This window comes from Vigna unguiculata, chromosome 7, assembly GCF_037176805.1.
Source record: "Vigna unguiculata cultivar grain cowpea cultivar isolate G323 ecotype 2 chromosome 7, ASM3717680v1, whole genome shotgun sequence".
Taxonomy (NCBI): Eukaryota; Viridiplantae; Streptophyta; class Magnoliopsida; order Fabales; family Fabaceae; genus Vigna; species Vigna unguiculata.
The window spans coordinates 25,141,486-25,158,570 of record NC_140798.1 but is presented as its reverse complement, the minus strand read 5'-3'; the positions used below and the strand labels follow the sequence as shown (position 1 = coordinate 25,158,570).

Genomic DNA, 17,085 nt, shown 5'->3' with positions numbered 1-17,085 from the left:
GAACGAAGAAGAAAAGGTTACCTGGAGAAGAAGGATTCAACTAACTTGCCTTGGAGAAGATGGATTTTCAAATCTGTCAGCAAATGTCTATCAAACCATTAAACACCCTTCGCTGCCAAAACACTACAACAACAAATTGATGAAAATACCATTTATTTAAGACACGTGTCAATGAAGTAGAATGTCTAGTTCAATAAAACATTGTCTTAGATATATAGTAGAAAACATCTGGTCTAGTGCTTATATCCAATCAAATTTCCTAATGCTTGGCATATACCAGACATGGATATGCGACTTTAGTTGGTTTAAATAGTATTGTTCTTAATGCAAGGGTTCCTCCACCTAGATAGGGACATGTTGCGTCTGACACCTTTAGGTTCTAATACTCAGACATGAGGTTAGAATTACAAGTAAACGTACTTCCAAGAACACTAAGATAAAGAACATAATTTATAGAGAATCAATGGCAGTGCAAATGAGTGAAAGAAGTTAAGTTCAATCCCAACCCCATAATCAACATCACTTATCTTTATTATTAATAAAACTTATATTTAAAACTATCAACCCTTTGTCAATATGTTATCACAAACTTGAATAGATTATAGATTACTATTTTATCAAACCAAATCCCTACGACCTTGTTGTGCTACAATTGACCTAGTGCACTTACTAGATAAATTTATAGACCCTCAACTGGGTCATAACAAGTTTTTGGCCTTGTTGCCCGAGGATTTGCGCTGATATAATTAGTAATTTGTAATTAGTTAGAGTTTGTTATATATATATATATATATATATATATATATATATATATATATATATATAATATGTGCATATTGTGTAGTTCACTAACATTTCCTTTGTAAATTTGTAGATATCTTTTAAACATTGGGTTTGTATAGTTGTAAAGTTTCATTTTTGCACTCTTGCATAGTCTTAATTTTTATATTTTGTTTTTCCCTCAAATATATATTTTCATTTTCTTTTTCGCTCTCAAACAAGAGGCAAGTTCAAAAGATACATACTCTTATCTTGTTTAGATTGTTTGTGTAATTTTTGATCTTAATTTTTAGTGAAAATTGAGATTAATCTTTTTCGAAACTTTGAACAAATTTTATCTCCCATCTTTTGAAATGTGTGAATTAAGTTTTTTTAATAAAATTTTGTTAAGTTTCTTTGATGTTTCAGATGTGTTTCTCATCTAATATTGAAGTAAAAATGTGTTAAAGTGTATAAACAATTCAAATGTTATCATGAAACACATTTAAAACGTCGAAGAAACTTAACAAAATTTAGTTAAAAGAACTAAATTTACATATTTTTAAAATTAGAAGACTAAATTGGACCAAATTTATAAAAATAAACTAATTTTAATTTTCACTCAAAGTTAACGATAAAAATATATTTAACCGTGTATTTTTATCTTTAAATGTCTTCAACACTATTTTACTTGTATACACATGTATTATGTGATTTTAATTTGATTAATTTAAAAAGATAATTTTTGAAAATAAGAATTAATATAAATATTTGATTAAATTTATCATAATGATTAATATTTTATTTAGAAATAACAATTAAAGATACAAATTAAGAGATTATTTTTATTATACATTTATTATTATATCTATAATAATATATAAGAAGATACCATTTCATATTTTAATATTTTAGTTTTATTTTTAATTATTTTAAAAGTTAATTATTTTATAAATAATTTACTTTTACTTATTATTCAGAAAAAGACTTTTTTATCTTAAATTATTATTTTAAAAATATTTTTACATATATTTTTTTAATTTTATATTAATAATTATTTTAAAAATTAATTATATATTTATTATTGATTTTAACTTAAACTTTAAAAAATATTGTGTTCGCTAATACAGTATAATAGTAATATGCGTATGAAAATATGTTTTCTAACGATGAAAAAAATTCTAAATGTTCATTGCTCATCAAACAGTATCTATCCCGCCATAAACAATCGTCATTTTTTTTGCTGATATTATAAACTTTGAATCTAAAGACAATGACGTCGCAATTGAAAGGCGAAGATCCCTTATTTCACTGATTTTACAATTGCTTCTCGCACTCCTGATTCTGCTACTACCGTATAACGTTCACTCTCGGTTAGGGTTTCTTCTCCCGCCAATTTTCCCATCCATTTCAATTCCCAAATCCTAACTAACCCTAGGGTTCACAGTTTCACAGTTTCACTCTGAACGCAACCATGCCGTCGCTCCTCTCTCCGGGGAGAATCCACTGTCTGGAGGTGGAGAATTTCAAGTCCTACAAGGGCTTCCAAATGATCGGCCCCTTCTACGACTTCACCGCCATCATCGGCCCCAACGGCGCCGGTAAGTCCAACCTCATGGACGCCATCAGCTTCGTCCTCGGCGTCCGCACCGGCCAGCTCCGCGGTGCGCAGCTCAAGGACCTCATCTATGCCTTCGACGACCGCGAGAAAGACCAGAAGGGTCGCCGAGCCTTCGTCCGCCTTGTCTACCACCTCGCCAACTCCACTGAGATTCGATTCACCCGCACCATCACTGGCGCCGGCTCCAGCGAGTACCGCATCGACGACACCCTCGTCAATTGGGACACCTACAACAACAGACTCAAGTCCCTCGGCATCCTCATCAAAGCTCGCAATTTCTTGGTCTTTCAGGTTCTGCTTCAATATTTGTCCTGCTTATGCCATTGGTTTTTATAGAAGAAACCTCTGGGTTAACTTCTCCTAGAAGTGAAGTTGCATATGAGTAAATATAACAAAGTATGGATAAGCAGTGGTTTAAAACCTTAAAACCCCCAAAAGCTAAGGTGCATATAGGATTTATTTTGACTAATTTTTTCATAAAAACTTGATACTTCTAAAAATGGAAAAAATAAGAAGAAAACATGGAATGAGTTTATCTGTAACTAAAATTATTCTGTGCACAAGTTAAACGTTTTCTTTTTGAAAGTTTATATTAGTGAACTTTTCCAATTTAACTAACTTTTAAATTATGGATAAACCCATTTCATTTTTTTTTTCTTATAAAAGCTGCCCCCAGCCCAGTAGGGATGTTCTATCGTATACTACCCAACCTGAAACATTGTTAGGGTTATATGGTTGAGCCCGTAGCCAATCTAATTAAGAACCGAAATAATTGGAGAAAGACTGGGTTAACCTGATTTGTGAACATAATATATGAATATTAATATTATGTATAATTAAATCGTAAAATTAAAGAAGCATATGCTTACATTTATATTTATATATTTTACAATATATTTCAAGATATAAAATACTAATATACTAATATAAATACAGTATCGTGTTTTACAAAATATTATCTAACAAGTGAAAGTATTGTATTACTAATGTATAATTTTTTAAAATATAATACTTTTACAGAAATATAGGACTTGGGACTAGGTTGGAGCGAGTCGAAGCACAACCAAAACCCGTCTCAAAGTTCCTTGTGTCTAATCTCATAACGGGAATCCATCCAAATTAACTTTGGGTTGTGATGGGTCAATGGACAGGGTCAGATCATAAACGCCCCTCGCTATTGGATCTAAAAGTGCAATAGTGGGATAGCGGATCATGGGATAACAGATCATGGGATAACGAATTCTGAAATTTTCTAAATATAGTTAATGTTTATATTATGTATACTATATGCACATAATTTCTAAAAATAATTAAAAAATACAAACAACTAATGGCATTTATAAATAGTCATAATAAGCAATTAAAAATAATTGGTATAGGTATCTTAAACAAAATATGCTACTAAATATCAATAGAATTGAAATCTAAGTTACTTAGATAGGAATCATCAACTGTCATCTCTTTTAAGTCATAAGAATTGTTTTGTTTTTTGAAATTGAAATCCCAAATAGCCCCTTAAAAAATGCCCCAAAGGACTTTTACGAAACAACAAATAGTGTGAGTATCCTATTTGCAGCCGGCATTAGGTCACTACAGACAATACACTAAACTCTATGCTATGGTGGTCCTAGTAGTGGCAGTTCTGCTTCCGCATTATAGCAACGATGATTAACACTTTGTAGAGAAGTTCATCAAGTATGACTTAAATTTGTTACTTATCTCAATTGACAATGCTAAGTTTTGCAGGGTGATGTTGAGTCCATTGCGTCGAAGAATCCCAAAGAGCTCACTGCACTGGTGGAGCAGATATCTGGCTCTGACGAGTGCAAGAGGGACTATGAGCTGTTTGAAGAGGAAAAAGGCGCTGCTGAAGAAAAATCAGCACTTGTTTATCAAAAGAAGAAGACTGTTGTTATGGAAAGAAAGCAGAAGAAAGAACAGAAGGAAGAAGCAGAGAAGCATCTCCGCCTCCAACAAGAACTGGTAGTGGATCTGTTTCAATGTATGTGTGTTTGTGTGTGCGCTATGTATGTGTGTAGGTTGCCTGCGGCTCCAATATGACTGTTTTAGCTTGATGTAGTACAGTCTGTTTAGTTCATTTTAGGCCTTACTATTCTGTTTTATCATACCTTTTCTGCTGCATGACTGATTAAACCAAGGTAGGATGGTACTTCTAGTAACTATAACAAGTAAAAAGTAAGAATTTCACCCTCAGTTTTCCTATTACTGCCCTTATGTCAATGCTTCTATGATGTCACTGCCTTTCTGTGTTTTCCACCTTCGTTGCTCCATCTGATCTACCTGATGGAGATAGTTGATTGAAATTGGAACTTTCTCTTGAAGATCCAAAGGCTATTGTCAATAAATTGAAGGTGCCACTTTGAGTGGCCTCTATGCCCTTTTTCTGTTTCCTCGTCTTTGGATTTGCTTAAGCTAAAGTACGGGTATTCTTTCTAATTTTTTTGGTAATTAGCTTCCTGTAACTGAATTGGTGGAAAACTGTACCACTACAGTATCTTTAATCCAAGTGTTGCTAGATATTATTTACTTTCAACTGAAGAAAAAGTATGATGAAATTCCTGGATTTTGTGCATTTTTTCTCTTGATGTCGACCAGTCTTACTGTGGCAAGCAAAGTTTTCAAGTATTTGTTTTTTTTCTCATGCAGAAATCTATGAAGAGAGAGCATTTCTTGTGGCAGTTGTTTAATATACATAATGATTATGTTAAAACAATTAAGGATCTTGAAGATGAGGAGAGAAGTCGTGAAGGTGTTGTTAAAGAGCTGGAAAATTTTGAAAATGAAGCTAGTAAAAAGAAAAAAGAGCAGGCCAAATATCTCAAAGAGATTACGCTGCGGGAAAAGAGAATTAATGAGAAAAACAGCAGACTCGATAAGAGTGTAAGTATGTTTCCTACATCTGGGGTGTGTGTACTATACTTTAAGGTTATTGTCATCATAATATTATCAATTCCAGCTATTGAAATTTTTACATTGGTTGATTCTATGCTTTACTCATTGAACTTTGTTGCTTGTGATCATATGTGTTCTGTAGAAAACTGGGTTGGATATTGCAATTTTAAGGTTTGGAATGTGGTTTTGTTAATCTGGGATTAGTGGGTGGTAAGGATGACAACTCCTGTAGACACAAAAAAGTGATAAAGAGCTAGGAGTACCTGAATCATCTAACTGTAATCCTATTGTTCGTATTTGTTATGCTCTTAATAGACTGAATATTTTGGTATTATTTATCTATTTTTCTTCTCTCCTAGCAGCAGCCTGAGCTTCTGAAGTTAAAGGAGGAAATGACCCGTATTACTTCAAAAATTAAAAAAGGGAAGAAAGAACTTGATAAAAAAAAGGTTGAACGGACGAAGCATGATGCTGATATTGCATTACTACAGAATGGCATCCAGGATCTTACAGCTAAAATGGCAGACCTTCAGGAAAAGGGACGGGATGTTGATGATGAGCTTGATTTGCAAGGCAATGATTTGGATGAGTATTTTCGAATGTGAGTGTTTTTTTGTTGTAGCTGTTAGCCAATTTTCTCTCTCTCTCTCTCTCTCTATATATATATATATATATATATATAATATATATATATATATATATATATATATATAACTTTGGTTTTTTTTCTAACAAAATACTTGCACTGTAAACTTTAATGCTAATGAGTTTTGACATGCGCTTAAAATCATGTATGCCATATCCATTGTGTACTCATGTTATTTGATTATGCTGGTCAAGAGAGATAATCTGTGTGCTAGACTGTTAGGGATACAAGGTGAAGCTATTTTGTCAATTGTGTATGCTTTTTTCTTCTTTCTGTTGAAGGAAAGTACTTTATTTCATGCGGGTTGAAATTGTGAATCAGTTGGAACATGTATTCATTGTGATTTGACTGATATCAACCAAATGTGTATGGTGTTACTTGCTTATGGTATTTTATCACCTCTCATTAGCAGCTTGGCCATGTCTTATCAATTAGAGCCTCCTGATAGCACATTCGTTCTCATGAGGAATTAAATCTATTTCATTGGACTGAATTTCATCAATTCTATCTTTTGGTAGCACATTTGTTGTCATGGAAAAAAACTTATAATATGTTAGACTTGAAAGGAATAATTTGAAAGAAAGAAGATTCTTATTTTTGTTAATTGATTTTAAACAGTACATCAACTTCTATATATAGAGAACTCAAACCCTAAAGTAATAGTTACAAGAGATCTCTAGAATCTTCTAACAACTTCTAGTAATATGTTTAATATCCTACCAACAACTTTTAATATTTCATTTAATATCCAACTAACAACAGCTTGTATTTAGCAACTATCATGCATATTAATTTTTCATTTTCTATTTTTTTGTGTTCCTGTACCTGCAGTAAAGAGGAGGCTGGGATGAAAACTGCAAAGCTTAGAGAAGAAAAGGAGCTTCTAGATAGGAAACTAAATGCTGATACCGAAGCTCAAAAGAATTTGGAAGAAAATCTTCAACAGTTAAGAAACAGGGAGTCTGAACTGAACTCACAGGAAGAACAGATGCGAGCAAGGCTTGAAAAGATTCTTGATAATTCTGCAAAAAATAAAACTGGCCTTGAGAACTTGAAAAAGGAACTACGTGCGATGCAGGACAAACATCGTGATTCCAAGTACTTTTACTGAATGCTTCTTTTTTGAAAACTGTAAAAGCTTCCTACTACATTTAAGCACATTACTGATGATATTTTTGAAATGGTGTTGCTTCTTTTGATCTGCAGGAAAAAATATGAAAATTTGAGGTTAAAAATCGGTGAAGTAGAAAATCAACTTCGTGAATTGAGGGCTGATAGATATGAAAGTGAGAGAGATGTTAGGTTGTCTCAGGCTGTTGAAACTCTGAAGCGCCTGTTTCAAGGAGTTCATGGTCGCATGACTGATCTTTGTAGGCCAACACAGAAGAAGTATAACCTTGCTGTTACTGTTGCAATGGGTAAATTTATGGATGCAGTTGTAGTTGACAAGGAGTCAACTGGGAAGGAATGCATCAAGGTCCTAATAAGTTTTCTAATATTCTGTTTGTACCATTGTACTTTTTGTTTTCAATTGCATGATTACTTAGTCTTTTTTTTGAACTCACAGACTCTATTTAATATTGATAGGTTTTTGATCTGAATACCCTTTTTTTCTCCAGTAGTGTTGATTACACTACAAACTTGAGCTCTGAAAAAAATATAAAGATAAATTTGAATTTGTTATGTACTTCAAAATTTGCATAACAGTATATGTGCTACATAAACCTTGTTGACCGATGCTTGAGCATTAAACTTGTTAGGTACCTTGAAGCTGCTGGACCTTCATTTTTGTTGCCTTTTCATCCTTGATGACTTTAATAACTTTTTTGACTTGCTGCATCTGTACTGTCATCCTGGTGGATTTTGTTATGTTTGACATGGTTCTTTGGTTGTGGCAACCAAATTGTCTAAAATTGGAAGAAAAATTGCTTCTTATTTCATAAAATTTTGCTATAATTGTTGTAAGCCATAAAATTCTGATGTTAAAATTCCAGTTTTGCCTCTTTGAACATTGAACTTCTATACTTGGTTCCGTTTACTTAGTTATATTTATTGGTATTGATTTCTTAACTTTTCAGTATTTAAAAGATCAGAGGCTTCCTCCCCAGACATTTATTCCTCTGGAATCAGTTCGGGTGAAGCCAATAATGGAAAGATTGCGCACATTAGGGGGTACAGCAAAACTGGTCTTTGATGTGATTCAATATCCTTTTTCTCTAGTGGCTACCGTGAAGAACTGGTTCTGTTTATGTTTTTCAAATTTGTAATTTGAATCTGTTCTAATGAAACTGAGCATTTCTTGAAATTTACCTTTGTTATATAGCCCGTCCTTTGCAACTTTATTGTTTTGACTAATTTGAAAAATTAGTAATTTGTGATGTTAGCCACGTTTCTTGAAAATTTCTGAATGGGAAGGCAAAGAAAGGTGATGAGTTGACGACTCATCAATCACATATCACCTTTTTATGCAGTCAAATATTTTGTCCAGCCATTTTATAATAAAATGCTTCCTGCTTTTAGGTCAACGGCATTGTATAATCCATGTAGTTGACCGTACCTAGTGGGAAAAGGTTGTTATGCTTCATGCTGCATTTGAATTGTACATTCAAAATCCTACTGGAATGTGTAATCTCCTTAGAAAACAAAATCATGCAAATGGCTGTTTCTGTTGATGGGGTAACCTTGGATGTCAGTGTGATGCATAGAGCTGCTACATCTTAACATCATCAAAGTTTGCCAGTCATTTGGTTTCTAGTTTCAAACTGTTTACATTGTCCTCACCCGTCTTGTTGTGTATTGCTCTAAGCTTTTGCTTCTGTTATCCTTTCTGTTTCCTTTAGCTCACTAAAATCAAATCCTGTCTCTAATTGGATATATAGTTTTTTTGTTTGATTTGCAAATTTTGTTCAGTTTCTTCTCATTAAAATACTATTCTATGAACTGTTGCTTTAGAGAATTCCTTTAAGGCCAGATGCCATTGTTGGATTATAAATAGGTCTATCATTCATGTTTTTCTCTTCACCTGCTCGTGAATACTCCATTATCAGGTGTTTTGTTCATACTTTTTTGTTGATCTAGTTAGTTATACCCATATAACAAGCTGAAAAGTGGTTTAAGTGTTTCAACTTAACTAGTGCAAGTTTGATCCCTCCTTGGAGAAGGCAATTCTCTTTGCTGTTGGGAACACTCTTGTTTGTGATGATCTTGAAGAGGCCAAAATTTTAAGCTGGAGTGGAGAGAGGTTTAAAGGTAAGAAGACCTTTTTTCTTTCTATCCTCTACTGGTTCTTTATGTTCTTACTGATACCGCTTTAAAACTTAAGTACATGGATGTTCTTGTTTGATCCCCATGCATTTTTTTTCCACTGGCTTTCGTTATATGTACTTTTTTGGCACAGTTTGTAACTTTTAGTTAAGTCCATGGTCTTTGTACTTTGTGTTTGTCTATTTTGTAATTTCGTTTCTTATCTAACAGACTTCTGGCTTTTTGAGAGTAATCCTTTTGTTTACATATAATGCATGTGATGTAATCCGGGTGCATTTAATACAACCATTGATTATCAGATTGGAAATTAGTGAACATTGTTCTATAATTTACTTAGTTGTAACTGTGGATGGAATTCTGCTCACAAAATCCGGCACAATGACTGGAGGCACTAGTGGTGGAATGGAAGCAAGGTCAAAACAGTGGGATGACAAGAAAATTGAAGGTTTTTATCATTTTTAAAATTTTCAAGTCAAAGCTTGTGCTCCTGCAGTAAACATGTTTTTTTTTTCAGGACTTAATAAAAAGAAAGAGCAGTATGAAGCAGAGTTGGAATCGCTAGGATCAATAAGGGATATGCACCTTAAAGAGTCTGAAGCATCTGGAAAAATTAGTGGACTTGAGAAAAAGATTCAATATGCCGAAATTGAGAAGGTACAATCAAACAAAAAAGCTGATAGTCTTTTGTTGTTGTGGTACAATCAAGCATGCAATTCTTATTTCATTTTACTTTTTGTGGTTTTATTTCTCTTTTTCTTAGTCCTAGAATGTTTGATGTGCTTGCTATATGTGTATTGACTCAGTTGAGAACACAATTTGTATGACACTTTGGATTTGTTTAGAAAAAACTTATATTTTGGCTTATCCACTAAATAACTGCTTGTAAAGCATAGACTTGTTGCAATGAGTTTCCCAGGACAGCTTATGAAATGTATATATGCTGTTTCAAGCTCATTTTCATTAGCTATTGTTAGATGTAATGGACTTAGATCCATCTCTTTATATTTTCTTTTTTATAAATGCACAACCCTGTGTTTAATACACATTGGGGATTCAATCTATGCCTCTCTTTCTCTCTTTTATTTCAACATGGTATCAGAGCTAGGTTTAGTCCTTTCCTCCTTGCTGAACCCACCATTCACAGTGCTAATTCTTTTTTCAGCATTGTTATTAGATATTTTTTTTCTTGTGTTTATTTTTTTGCCACCATCATGCTACCACTACCCAATTTGGTTTCCTTGTTGTGAGGTCGTTGTCACTGTTGCTGTCACCATTGCTGCCGCTGTTGTCACCATTACTTCAGCTGCCGCTGCTGCTTGGACTAGCGACACCATTGTTTTGCTTGTCCCAGCCAAGCGGCCATTGTGCAGCAAAAATCACGGTGATCGAAGCAAAGATGCGCCTTTACCTGCCACTCCAAGCCAAAGTCTCTTTTCTTCTTCTAATCGCTACTTTGTTATAGCTAATGTCACTTTGTTGAGTCTTCCCCATACTTAAGTCCAATCATTCTCCTATTGTGTCACCATCTGATCAAGTCACTATCCTAGTTGTTTGTGACCCTCCTATTGTGTCTAGTGTATTAACACCATTGGTTTGTTCGTCTCGGCCAGGCGGCCACTGTGCAGCAAAATTCGTGGTGATCGAAGCTCCGATGCGCCTTTACGTGCCACCCCAAGCCAATGTTGCTTTCCTTCTCATAACCTCTATTTCGTTATTGCTAATGTCACCTTCATTGAGTCTTCCCCGTACTTTAAGTCCAATCCTTCTCCTTTTGCGTCTCCATCTGATCAAGTCATTATCCCAGTTGTTTGTGACCCTCTTGCTGTGTCTAGTGTGTGTATAGATTCACACCTCCACCACCACTTTCAAGTGTATAGTCATCAACAAATTCTCCATTGTTCTCCGAATCATTCTCTTCTTTTGCTTGTTGATGCTGTTTTATATTTAAGGATTCACTAGTGACATGAAAACTGGCACCCAAATCACGTATCCAGGAAGACTTGCCTTTTTCTGAAGAGGAGGACTGCAAAACCATAGCACTAGGCTAAGAATCGGGAGTTGGCTGAGGATTTGGATTAAGTGTTGGAGGTCTTGTACGTGCCAGCAGAATACAGAATAGTCTGCTAAGTAGCAAGATCAATAAAGAACAAGGACTCAGGAGGATGGTAGGACTCATCAGATCTGAAGTGGCAAGCATTAGCTATATCACCAAACTTAAGACAAATTTGGCATTGAAAGTTGGCAAACTTGCCACAACCTCGAGTTGGACCACTACCACTGTGACCAGAACCACGAGGATTGCCTTTATGTGCACTGCGAGCATAGGAACCATGGATAAAATTGAGAGAAGGTTTTACGAGGTTTTGATTTTCTTGTTCATATCGATGTAATCGTGTGGCATGACCATGCAAAAGAGCTTCAATCTCAGCAATGGAAGGACTTGCTTTCTATAATTGAAAAATATGAGCATAATAAGAGGGAAGACCTTCTAAAATGGCATCAACATGCTCATCATGGTGAACAAGAAAGCCAACACTAGCAAGCTCATCAACGTAATTCTTGATTTTGCGTAGATACTCTTCCATAGTCAGAGACTCAATTTTAACAGCACGCATAATAGTTCTCAATTGACGTGCACAAGACTTTGTTTGAAGATTAAAATAGTCATGAATGCGGTCCCATACTTCATACAAGTGAGTGCATCCAAGAACATGAGATAGAACAGACTTAGAAAGTGTAGACTGAAGCCACACCAACAAAGTTTGATCTTGGACTTCCTAGGCTTCATATGCAGGATTAATAACGTCAATAGGATTCACCACAAATAGCTGAAGTTTATGTGACTTGATCACTGGTTCAACAAATTGCCTCTGGTGAAGATAGTTTGATTCATCTAACTTCTCGGTAACGGTTGTAGGAAAGGAGTTCGTAGCCATAGCATGCCACGAAAAAAGACGACATCACCAAAACGTCGTCATGAACAAGAGCAAACACAATCTCAAGCGAGAACGAGATCTAGATCACAAACGCGAATGGAGTGACGATCGGTGCGAACGAGAATGAGAAGAAAAATCTCTATCGTAGACGAGGACCAGTTGGAGAACACGAATCAAAGAAACAAAGAAACAAAGATCGCGAACCAGAACGAGAGTAGAAACGAGAAGTACCTACGAGCACAAACAGAATTATGGTCGTAATTGCAATGACAGGAGCGACGAACTGCAAAGAGAAGAAAGAAACGAGAGCCAGCAAAAATCAACCGCTCAAATGCACGAAGAAGACGATCGAAGAAGACCATCGGAGAAGATGATCAAAGAAGACGATTGAAGAGCAGCAGTATCAGAATCATCGAAAAAAAACACTCATGATACCATATTAGATAACAGAGAGAAACTGAACCGGAAGTATTTCGATATTATGAAAAAGTGTTTTAGCACTCTGTACAGAGAGGTATTTAGAAATACAGGAGAAAGATGATAGCTGTACTGAACACGTGTTTAGTGCTATGACAGTTGTACAAAATACGTGTTTAGTTCTAACTAATACAATTTCTATTACCATATACTGACACAAACAGTATGGGTAAGAACCTTTTTACATTGATGACATTTATTTCTTTTGTTTCATATGGAATATTTCAAGTAATTTTATTTTTATGCTTTTACCTTTGCCAGCGAAGCATTGAAGATAAACTTTCAAATCTGAGCCACGAAAAGAAGACAATCAAAGAAAGAATTGAATGTATCAGTCCAGAGCTGAAGAAGGTTGTATTCACATTTCTTGAATTTGTTTGTAGCAATATCCTTGTATATCTGACTGGTTACTAGGTGTTTATGCTATGCAGTTAAATGATGCTGTTAACAAGAACAATGCAGAAATACGCAAGCTTGAGAGGAGAATAAATGAAATTACTGATAGGATATACAGAGACTTCAGCAAGTCAGTTGGGGTAGCAAACATCCGTGAATATGAAGAAAACAGACTCAAGGCTGCTCAAAATATAGCGGAGGAGAGGCTGAACTTGAGTAGCCAACTTTCAAAATTAAAATATCAGTGTGTTCCTTTTCTTGTACTTAAATTACATCTCTCGCAGTCTGTTAACTTGAGCTACATAATTTACATGCATGAATGCGGTTATGATCTTACATACAAGTAACATGTACGCAGATTGCGAAAAGTGTTTTAAATACCAACTAGTACAGTATACAACTACAATCAAAAGGAAAAAAAGATTGATGGAAATTAAAAAGAGGAAAGAGGAAAACTGGAACTTTTGATGTTCAACCAAGTCTAGGATGCCGAATTCTACTTTTTTTTCAGTACTAATTACTATATAACTGGGAGATAGAAACACGAGTAATAGAATTATGTATTGAAGATTAGGTCTGCATAATTGATATGATGCTTAAGTCTGTAGGTGGTCAGAAAATGTCTGTCTGGTACCTATTTCATTGTCTGGATCTATTTTACATAAGTAATTTTAGATTCATAGCTCTTGGCGTTTGATCCATTGCTCAAATCATGGATTCTGCAGTATAGAAGCCATGATTAAGTTCTTGCTGCATCTAAAATAGTAATTTAGCTAAAGTTTTTCTTTATGCGATATGAATTATGGTCATTGTAACATGTAGTGTTCCCAATTACTCAAAAGTTTCTTTTACTGCATCTACTTTTATGTTCAGAAGGTTTTCAATTACCTTAGAAAATTAATAAAGAGCAAAAATCAAAAAAAGGATATTTGAAGCTTAACTTTCAGTTTTTTTTTTTTTCCATCTAGCTAGGTGCTGTTAATTTGATCTATGCTTTCATTTGTTGGTATTTTTTAAAATTATTCTATAGGTTGGAGTATGAACAAAATCGGGACATGAGTTCGCGAATTCTAGAACTGGAAGCTTCTATAAGTGCTTTAGAGAAAGATTTAAAACGTGTACAGGACAGAGAGGCTGCAGCGAAGTTAGCAGCTGAGAAGTCTACTGAAGAGGTTAATCAGTTAAAGGAAGAAGTTAAAGGTATAGTTGATAACTGTGTTTGCTGTATCATATATTTGTGGCATACAGGGGGATGTTGTTAAAATGAAAGCTTGGTTATCTGGGTAGCCCTGAGCTATTTCTATCTCAAATTGATGGGAATACAGACCCACTATTACTTTATTTTATGTTTTCTTCTTTTGGGATCTTATTCTTCCTCTGTTCTCTTTCTACTCTCGAAGAGTGGAAATCAAAGTCAGAAGAATGTGAGAAGGAAATCCAAGAGTGGAAGAAGAAAGCTTCTGCAGCCACAACAAACATATCCAAACTTAATCGGCTGATACATTCTAAGGTTAGATGTACTATAATTCTTGTCTCTTGTGTAACTTGCATGCAAAGTGAAGATAGCCAACATCTTTAGTGTATTTACAGGAGGCACAGATCGATCAGTTGAATGTGCAAAAGCAGGAAATATTAGAAAAGTGTGAACTCGAACAGATTAACCTCCCTATCATACCAGATCCCATGGATACTGATAACTCAGTACCAGGTCCACATTTTGATTTTGATCAACTAAGTAGGTCACTGAAAGATAAGAGGCACTCAGACAGGGATAAAATTGAGGTGGACTTTAAGCAAAAAATTGATGCCTTGGTATCTGAGATTGAAAGAACAGCACCAAATTTGAAGGCATTGGACCAATATGAGGCTCTTTTGGAAAAGGAAAGAGCTGTAACTGAGGAGTTTGAAGCTGTCAGGAAAGAGGAGAGGGAAAAAACACAAAGATTTAATGAGGTTAAGCAGAGAAGGTACAAGTTATTTTAGTTCCATTTTTGTCATTACTTGTATTATAATATTAATACGTAGGCAATGGTTTATAGTGTGCATGGTTCTGGTGGATGGACTAAAGGAGTCTTAAAATTACATCAGAAATGATGTCACGAAAATAATTAAATGACTAGTTGTTTGAAGAAGTTATTTTTAACAAGTGATATTATACTGATATAGTTAATTATTACTTGGTTGTACAACTTTATATAGCCACTTTTTGGTTGTACACAGTCTAGGGATTAAGAGTCTTGGGCTGTTCCTTGTTCTGTACTCTTCTCATCTTTTCACATCTATAAAATGACATCAGCTGAGGAATATACTCACTGATTTTACTCATCTTTAAATTCAAGTTGGAGTCAGAGTGGGTAAGGTCCCGCGTTGTCCTCTTTGTTATCAGTCCGTCTGCTACAACTTGCTGCTGGCTGTCACCTTTTTTCGCCACAGATGTTAGGGTTAAGTGCACCTTGAGGAGTGTAACCCACCCTAAGAAGTTGCATGACTGTAATCCCAGTCATGTATTCTCATGCTTTGTTCTTCAGCAACTTATCGTACATTGCCCTCCACCTGCCAAAATCTTGTTGGACCATCCACATTAGACTCGTCGGCAAGGTTATCAAACTTGGGAATTTATGTAAACTCATGGGAGTTTCGTAAATTTGACTCGCAAACTGTTAAGAGTTTAGTTCGTATGAGGTTGTCTTGAAAATAAAATCTTTGTATTTATGGCATTTCATCTGTCTTCTGATGAAGCTTAAGTGTGTATTTGATGCAGGTACCAATTGTTCATGGATGCTTTTAACCATATATCTGGCAATATAGATAAAATTTACAAACAACTTACAAAGAGCAATACACATCCACTGGGGGGAACAGCATATCTAAACTTGGAAAATGACGATGATCCATTTCTTCATGGCATTAAGTACACTGCTATGCCCCCAACGAAGCGTTTCCGTGATATGGAGCAACTATCTGGTGGGGAAAAGACAGTTGCAGCACTAGCATTGTTATTCTCCATCCACAGGTAGGAATTGTTTGTACAACTTGGATTAGAACAAGAATACTTGATTGATAACTACTATTTGAGTTTTAATAATAAAAATTCATCTAAGAAATACACTGACACATCAATAAAACTATTTCTTTGAGATCTGATGTTCATGTTCCATTGACATTGCTCCCTACTTTCTTGTTTCAGTTACAAGCCTTCACCATTTTTTATATTGGACGAAGTTGATGCTGCGTTGGACAACTTGAATGTTGCCAAGGTTGCTGGCTTTATTCGTTCAAAATCATGCGAAGGGGCAAGGACTAACCAGGATGCTGATGGTGGAAGTGGTTTTCAGAGTATTGTGATATCACTGAAAGACACTTTTTATGACAAAGCTGAAGCGCTAGTTGGTGTTTACAGAGATTCTGAAAGAGGGTAAATTTCTCGATATAAATATTGATTGATTTAAATATTGTCATTACGTTGATGGCGGTATGTAATGATTTTGCCATTTGCAGCTGTTCGAGAACCCTCACATTTGATCTGACCAAATACCGGGAGTCCTAATATTCTTCCATACCGGGGTATTTTTATTTGTTGTGTGAAGATGGACAAACTCATTTGTGTATCTGCTTTGGGTTCTTTTTTAAAATTATTGTAAATAGGATTTCATCACTTTCTATGTAGAATACAGTAGCTAGATGTCCTAACAATCCTTGAATTATTTTTTATTCATTAGGCTCTTTTTTGTAACTTGTCTTTAGCTTTCTTATGTATCATGTGTACAGTCCTCGTAAAACTCAAATGACCTTTAGAACTGAAGCATCATCATTAACAAAATGAAAGAAGAGGTCAAGTTTGAGAGGTAATTTTGCGAAGAAACAATTATTGAAAATTTGATTTATACTTTTGGAAGACCCTCTCTTTAAAAGAAAAGAAAACGATGTACTGAGTTTTTAGCCGCGTTGGAAATTTCGCTTTCGTCACTTCTTTAGATCTAGAGTACTATACTTTTAGAAATTTCTATTTTCCAATTTATATATTTCACTTTTTCAAGCATGATTGATTTGAAGACCCCGCACCACATTATTCT

At 34.9% G+C, this 17,085-nt stretch overlaps 1 protein-coding gene across 2 annotated transcripts; it reads left to right on the top strand.

The window, feature by feature from the left end:
- Positions 1–1,977: 1,977 nt before the first annotated feature.
- On the top strand, positions 1,978–16,745 carry TTN8 (Structural maintenance of chromosomes (SMC) family protein). Of its 2 annotated transcripts, XM_085675502.1 has the most exons (19): positions 1,978–2,132; positions 2,207–2,671; positions 4,127–4,363; positions 5,048–5,281; positions 5,656–5,894; positions 6,771–7,037; positions 7,146–7,416; positions 8,018–8,142; positions 9,079–9,188; positions 9,541–9,648; positions 9,718–9,857; positions 12,878–12,967; positions 13,048–13,256; positions 14,043–14,212; positions 14,413–14,522; positions 14,603–14,979; positions 15,774–16,025; positions 16,200–16,427; positions 16,511–16,745. In XM_085675502.1, the coding sequence occupies exons 2-19, from the start codon at positions 2,234–2,236 to the stop codon at positions 16,557–16,559; spliced, it is 3,654 nt and encodes a 1,217-aa protein (XP_085531628.1). In that variant the 5' UTR covers positions 1,978–2,132; positions 2,207–2,233; the 3' UTR covers positions 16,560–16,745. The 2 variants fall into 2 exon arrangements, with proteins under 2 accessions (XP_085531628.1, XP_027934790.2); XM_028078989.2 differs by having other exon boundaries at positions 1,982–2,671.
- The last annotated feature ends 340 nt before the right edge of the window (positions 16,746–17,085 follow it).

Bases quoted from the DNA above. Each gene is read 5' to 3' on its own strand.
- TTN8 (XM_085675502.1), top strand. From the start codon at position 2,234: ATGCCGTCGCTCCTCTCTCCGGGGAGAATCCACTGTCTGGAGGTGGAG. The intron at 5,282-5,655 runs GTAAGTATGTTT...CTCTCCTAGCAG, and splicing joins ACAGCAGACTCGATAAGAGT to CAGCCTGAGCTTCTGAAGTT. The intron at 14,980-15,773 runs GTACAAGTTATT...TATTTGATGCAG, and splicing joins AATGAGGTTAAGCAGAGAAG to GTACCAATTGTTCATGGATG.